Source organism: Panthera uncia, chromosome X, assembly GCF_023721935.1.
Source record: "Panthera uncia isolate 11264 chromosome X, Puncia_PCG_1.0, whole genome shotgun sequence".
In the NCBI taxonomy this organism is placed as follows: domain Eukaryota; kingdom Metazoa; phylum Chordata; class Mammalia; order Carnivora; family Felidae; genus Panthera; species Panthera uncia.
The window spans coordinates 102,514,036-102,520,880 of NC_064817.1; the positions used below are offsets into that span (position 1 = coordinate 102,514,036).

A 6,845-nucleotide genomic window follows, 5' to 3' on the forward strand; every position below is an offset into this window, starting at 1 on the left:
ACACCTCCATTCCTAATCACGAGTATGCACATTACACTTCCATTTGCATTGTCACTCTCTTGATCCCTGGATGGACTTCAGAACCTTAGGGCTGATTATCTTGCCTTGTTCCATTTATTGTCATGTCTTTGGTAGGAGGATCTGTTCCAAACCCCTGGAATGCAGGAGGAGTTACAGCAGATCATTGATTGTCTGGATACTAGCATTCCCGAGACAATCCGTATCCTTTTTGACAAAGGCTTAGGAAGCTGGATGAATTCTTGACCAAACTTTTCTTCCCTCCTACATTTGATTTTTGTGTTTCCATCTGTACTTTCTCTCTGACTGTCATCTATTATAAGGTAATCATCAAGTCTGCAGTTGTTTTTCAATTCCTTTCAGGAACTTTTGACTTCTCTCTGTATCAGACTCTTACTGAAAGGAATAAAGGGGTAGGTAACAACAACTTTTAATAAACATGGAGCATAAGACCCACAGCACTGGTACTGTTCTGCTTCAGGCTTTTGATCACTCCTGCCACCATGTATGTTGTCACTAGGACATAAAAGAGAATGGGAAACACTGGGGACTAGTTTCAAGGACTGATCGAGTGTGAACATCATTCTGCATGCCACATTCCCCTGACTCTCAAGTTGAGCCAAACCTCCCAAGAGTCTTTGATCAATTCTGTAACAACTCAGCTGCAGCATACCTGGACCAATAAAATATCAAACCCCAGTTAGGATCAATGTGCCCTGAATAACAGGAAGGAAACTGTCCCTGAGGGGGCTGGAGGAAGGAAGCAAATCAGGTCTCTGTGTGGCCTTTTTCCTAGAGCCTCTTTCCCTTGACTTAAGTTGATACAGCTGGCAGTAATCACTCTGTGGCTGAAGCACTGCTCATTTTCCTGGAGGCCCTGCCAGAACCCGTCATCTGTTATGAGCTGTATCAGCGATGCCTTGACTCTGCTCAGGATCCCCAGAACTGTCGACAGGTGAGTTTTACTGCTCTGAGGATGTGCCTGGGGCAGGTTCCCCCGTAGAGAAATCAATCTAGCAAAGCCAGGCGTGTAGCTAGCTATGTGGTAAGATAGGTCTGGATCTGTTATTCATGGCAGGACACCAGCTTTGAGTGTTGGGACTTATTTATTTATGAGTGGGGGAGGGGCAGAGAGAGAGGGAGACACAGAATCGAAGAGGCTCTAGGCTCCAAGCTGTCAGCACAGAGCCCGACACAGGGCTTGAACTCATGAACTGTGAGATCATGACCTGAGCCAAAGTCGGATGCTTAACTGACTGCGCCACCCAGGTGCCCCGAGAGTTAGGACTCTTAAATTTTAGGTTGTATTATTTCCTATTATAGTTGCCACACTTTTCTAGTTGGCCTACTGAGTAGGGTGGATACCTCTACGTTGGCAGAAGATTGTTTATGAAGCTGAGTTCTGGCTGACATTACCAGGAATGGTCGGTGATACTTGTGAGCCTTTCTTCTTTTTGTCTTCTTGGTGTTTTTTTTAAGATTTTATTTTTAAGTAGTCTCTGCAGACAGTGTGGGGCTACACACAACGTGGGGCTCAAACCCACAATCCTGAGATTAAGAGTCACTCTGCCAACTGAGCCAGCCAGGCACCCCCTTCTTGGTGTTTGTTTTTAATCTTGAAATAATTTTGATGCACAGTAGCTGAGAATACTTCTCAATCAGGCTAGTGAGTATTGGGAGGAGCTCCCATCCATGCTAAATGACATTACAGAGAAAACCATTCAGCTTGGCAGATGCCATGGCTGCGTGCCTGAGGAGATGGGAGAAGACCAGATTAATACCAACCTTCTTGTGAGGTGGGGTGTGCGTGTGACTGTGTGCTGACCACGTAGCCTGGTCATTGAGTGTATACCCAGGCCAAACAGGATGACCTTTCTGACTCAGAAGTTATTATTTGCAGGTACTCTGTTAGTCATGAGTGAATAAAGGGAAGTTGTGACAGATGAATGGGGTTCTGTATAGGTTGGATTATAAACTACTTCTGTGGCAGCTGTAAGCTCTTGTTACTCCCTTCCTTCACCTGTTCTCACTGCCCACCCTTCCCCCCCTTTTTTTTAAAAAAAAAAACAGGTGATTTCCCAGCTTCCGAGATGCCATAGAAATGTTTTCCATTACTTGATGGCATTCCTTCGAGAACTCTTAAAATTCTCTAAATACAACAATGTCAGCGAAAACATGATCGGTAAGAGTGCTTCATAAGAATGGCAACGTGAGTGGGGGTAGGCTGGTCGGGACAGTCTGTGTATGGTGTACACAGTGTGTTCCTTCCTTCACGTCCAGGCACATGGCAGTTACTTCCCTCCCATTGCCCTTGTCCCCTGGCCCCCCACTTCCTGTCTCTGAGGCTTTGCTTAGGTTGTGTCTGACAAAGGGTTTTACCTTTCCTTTCTCTCACCCTCTAGCTACTCTCTTCACTAGTCTTCTCCTAAGGCCTCCACCCAACCTCATGGCAAGACAGACTCCAAGTGACCGTCAACGTGCTATCCAGTTCCTTCTGGGGTTTCTTGAGAGCGATGAAGACTAATAAGCCTTTACCTCTTACTACTCTCCAAGGTTCTAGAGGCGGAAGGTCTCGGGCACTAAGTATTTCAGAATGGTTTGAAAAGTCATGCCACAGGAAGGGGCAGTTGCAGAATTTTGAGGCTGTTGGCATGAAAAAGTTGTTTCTAGTGCAAAAGGAAAAGAGTTTCCTAATCCCTCCCTTACCATATCCTGCACAGCAAAATACTTTTAGACTCACATTGCCAAGCCAAAGGTACCATATTTTGGTGTTTTTGTGTTCTCTCTTTATAAGGCAAGAGATCTATATCTACACTCCTTTATCTGGGAAGTGTTTGTTGCCCTCCTGCCAGCTATCATGATTGTCCTTAGCACCCTAGGCCTAGATTCTGAGATGTTCCCATTCTAGGTCTGCAAGCACTATGTGCTCTAGCTCAGACTAGTCTGTAGTCCTTCGTCTAAAGCACTTTTGCCCGGCCCCCTCCCATATCACCTCTTTGCACTCCACTCCACTAGTACTATTATGTCGAAGGAAGTCTGGGTAAAGCTAGTGACTCCTCGGGTGTCCCCAACAGTGAGTTAACTGTCTACATGTGGTTGTGACATGCATTTGTGCATTTCTACTACAGTGGCATCTGTATGTCTCTGTAACATTGTCCTTGTCATGGATCAACACTAGGTGGAACCGTATTCTCTTGTCTCCAACCACATTGAGTAGCAGAACTTTAGGGACTGTCAGAGATGCCATCCCATTGATGTGAGAGAATCACGATCAGAGTGGAAGCACTTTGAGCGTTTCAAGAGTGAGAATATTCATGTTTGACAGGTCCTGCTTTCTACCATCCCTTTTCTGTTTTTATTCAAATTGTACATGAGAACTCATCCTGGTTGTCTGTGGGACCTGTTTCCCACTTACACATCCATCTCCAGAGCAATGCTTGCATCAAAGTCAAAAAGGCAGTCTGCATCTCAGGTGGGCCTCTCCAGCGATACTGCTCCTTCCTTCAGCAAGGCTGTTGTGGATAACCCTTAGAACCCCCTCTCTGGTCTTCTGAAATACCAGGGGGTAGATGTTGCCCCCTCTCCCGTCAAGGCTGGTTCTGGGCTCTATGACCAGCTCCCCATGGTTTCTAGTCACCTTATCCAGTGTTATGTAAAAGAGACTATGCAGTGGGACCAATGAAGCCCCTTTCTCTCCCACCCAAGACAACCCTCTGAGCATTTCATTCACTCAAGCTCTGTGGGGAGCATTGTTGTTGTTTTTGTTGTTTTTTAATTATTCTGTGTTGGTTGGCAAACCAGCCACCAGCCACTAACTGCAAAACTACCTGATGTAGTTGGCTTCTTCCTGGTTTTCTTTCATTAACCACCCTGAGTTAACTCATTCTTGGCTGTTAACATTAAATCCAAGGAGCCTAATGTATAGGCTTTGTGTCTGGTCTTGGGCATTGACTCCTGACTCTTCTAGCACATTGAAGGAGAGAGCCAGGGGAAACACCACTGCTGAATGGTTCTTCAGTTCCCCCCATCTCTTGTAAGTTGAGTTCTGTGGGGAAGAAAAGGTATGTATCCTGTGATATACTGGTTAAAGCCTTTCTTGATAGGGAGTTATGGAACTAGGAGTTAAGTTCTCTGTGCCAAACAGCTGCAGATCTGATAGATCGGAGGCTAGGTATTGAACTTAGTTAATAGAAGATTATAGGCAGAATGCTTTTGCCATCTCCACTAGGCCAGAAGGTGATCATAGAGGCAGATTATTGAATCTGGGGCAAGGTCGTTACACAAAGACAGGGAGATGCCTGTCCTGGACACATTGTCTAGTATATTGCCAACCTGGGACCTTTGGGTGATCAAGGATGTGGTTGGTGGGGGGTGTAGGCAGCATCCTGTTTCCTCATAAGACAGGCAGATGCACCAAATTTGTTTAGTGCCTCTACATTTTTCCAGCTCTGGCCCTGGGATGTACACTGCATTAAGGGTTTGAGACAATCTCTAGGTAGGGGAGACAGAAATAGAGTAGACGGAAGAAATCTGCCTCCCTACTGTGCCTACTCCAGCACGCCAACCTCTGATTCCTAAGTAACTCTAATGTGCTATTTATTTCATAGCTCCTGAAGTAAGGAGTTCAGATTCAACTGGTAGAGAAGGACTCCACATCTATTGTTTTAGGGAAGAAATGGCTCGAACCTATATGGTGACATTGCATTAGTATCCCTTTCACTGTTTTCTGACTCTTATTCTGTAATTGTTATATTTCTCAAAAATGTCTTGGTCACTAAGCAAAGCTGCTAGTGGGATTCTGTATTTTGTGTCATCTTTTTTATTATAATTTATTGCAAATGTTTTTCTGAATAAATATATGTTGTGTGAAAAATCAGTGTGATCTTGGTAAACGGGGGCTTATGGTCACTGGATCCTACTTGACTGCAGTCCTCACAGCTACGACTGTACTGTTATTTCCTGTCTTACACAGAAATAGAAGAATGCTCGGTATGTTTGCCCCTGGAAGGGAGAAGAAGCCACGTTATTTTCTGAGGCTAATAAAGTCACAGTGCTTCCAGAGGCAAGCCCAGGATTCTTATTTTAACTCCAGGGATTCAGGCAACAAAATAACACGATTACCAAAAAGGATGTTGATTGTTTATGCATGTAAATATCACACTGGGTCAGATCCATGATCACTCCAGCCCCAGAAATCTGACAAACCCCAACATACACATTTTGGGAGAACCCAGTTGTCCTTGCCAAAATAGCCTCAGCGGTTTAGACATGTTCCTACAAAGAGCCTGTTTTCACAAAAGTCATTTTGCAACTTTTGAAAACCCATTTTGAAGCTTTATTACCTCTCGGGGGGCATGAAGTCCATAAATTAAGTACTTCTGAGGGAGCTCTACTCTGAACTCTAATACTTTAGGAGGAAACCCCTAATTTGAGCATGCTGCCTTTTATTCCCCTGCCGATCTCCATTATGACTTTGCCCATTCTGGTTCCATTCCCTTTGAGGCTGAAGAGGCCTCAGCTGGAGCTTTCTTAACCAGGGCCCTCTTCCAGTTCCCTTTGACTATGAGCTTGACGCTGATGAATGTGCTGATTCAGTGTTGTCACGAACAGTTTTCTTAGCCCCACCCAAAGCCTTGGCAGAAGAAGATGTTTCCTTTTGAGAGTGATTTCCCCCCAGTGGATGGAGACTGACACCCAGAAGTGTTTACACAGCAGCAGGCGATATGGCCAAGCACACACCTCTTTCCAGAGGTTACAAACTGCATCCCTGGATGCTGTTACAGGAGAACCATTAGGCTCTTTCAGACCACAGGACAAGCTCATGACCTGGCTCTTGGTGTAGCCTAATGATTTAAAGCTAGACACTGCCACAGCGGGATTGCTGAGTATTAGGGAGAGAACCTTAGTGGTGATCTAACCCAGTCTCGTTGTTACAATGGGCAAAATCAGGCTCAGAGGGGACAATGAGGGAATCAGGGTTACTTAGATTAGTGACACAGTAATGCATAGTGGGTAAAAAAGAGTTTAAGCTTTGATGTTAGACCTAGTCCTTTTTGTTTCACTTTATTTATTTTGAGAGAGAGCACAAACAGGAGAGGGGCAGAGAGAGGGGGAGAGACAGAATCCCAAGCAGGCTCTGCGCTGTCAGTGAGGATCCCGATGGGCTCGAACTCACGAACCATGAGATCATGACCTGAGCTGAAATCAAGAGTCAGATGCTTAACTGACTGAGCCACCCAGGCACCCCAGACCTCTTTTTTTTTTCCAACTTTTTATTACAAAATCTTTCAAACATACAGAAAAGTCAAAAGGATACAATGAATACCCTATACCCTTAACTCATCACCTGTTAACATTTTGTCACATTGCTTTATCTCAGAGAGGCCTGATCTTTAATCTAGATTCAGACACTTCCTCGTGTGTGACCCCAGACTGGCTAACCTGTAGTTTCCTGGCCTATAAAATGGAACAGGTGTAGTACTGATCTTTGACGACCTAACTACATCTCCTCACTTCTCTCTTAAAAACCCTTCAGTGACTTCGCAGTCTAATTAGAAGAAAATCCAAACTTTCCATGGCCTACCAGGCCCTGCGTTATTAAATGAGAAAGAAACAAAGTGGCAACCACGGTACCTGGTGCACAGCAGGTGTTGTGTAGCTGTCAACTTATGTCCTGCTCCCCTAGCTCTCCACTATATTTCACTGACTCTACCGCACTGCCAAAGGCTTTATGGCTTTCATTTGATGTTAACCTTGTCAACTAGGTATAATCAGACCCCATGCTCAGCCTACTCCGTTGCTCTCCTCCCCCCCACCACCACAGACAC

At 45.0% G+C, this 6,845-nt stretch overlaps 1 protein-coding gene across 2 annotated transcripts in view; it reads left to right on the forward strand.

Annotated features, from left to right (window-relative positions):
* The window catches only part of OCRL (OCRL inositol polyphosphate-5-phosphatase), a 50,068-nt gene extending 45,174 nt beyond the window's left edge, over positions 1-4,894 (forward strand). For both annotated transcript variants that reach the window (XM_049644263.1, XM_049644264.1), the window contains 4 exons: positions 136-220; positions 846-973; positions 2,089-2,200; positions 2,421-4,894. In XM_049644263.1, the coding sequence (XP_049500220.1) occupies positions 136-220; positions 846-973; positions 2,089-2,200; positions 2,421-2,542 (447 nt within the window). In that variant the 3' untranslated portion in view covers positions 2,543-4,894. The remainder of the gene's footprint in view (positions 1-135; positions 221-845; positions 974-2,088; positions 2,201-2,420) is intronic.
* The last annotated feature ends 1,951 nt before the right edge of the window (positions 4,895-6,845 follow it).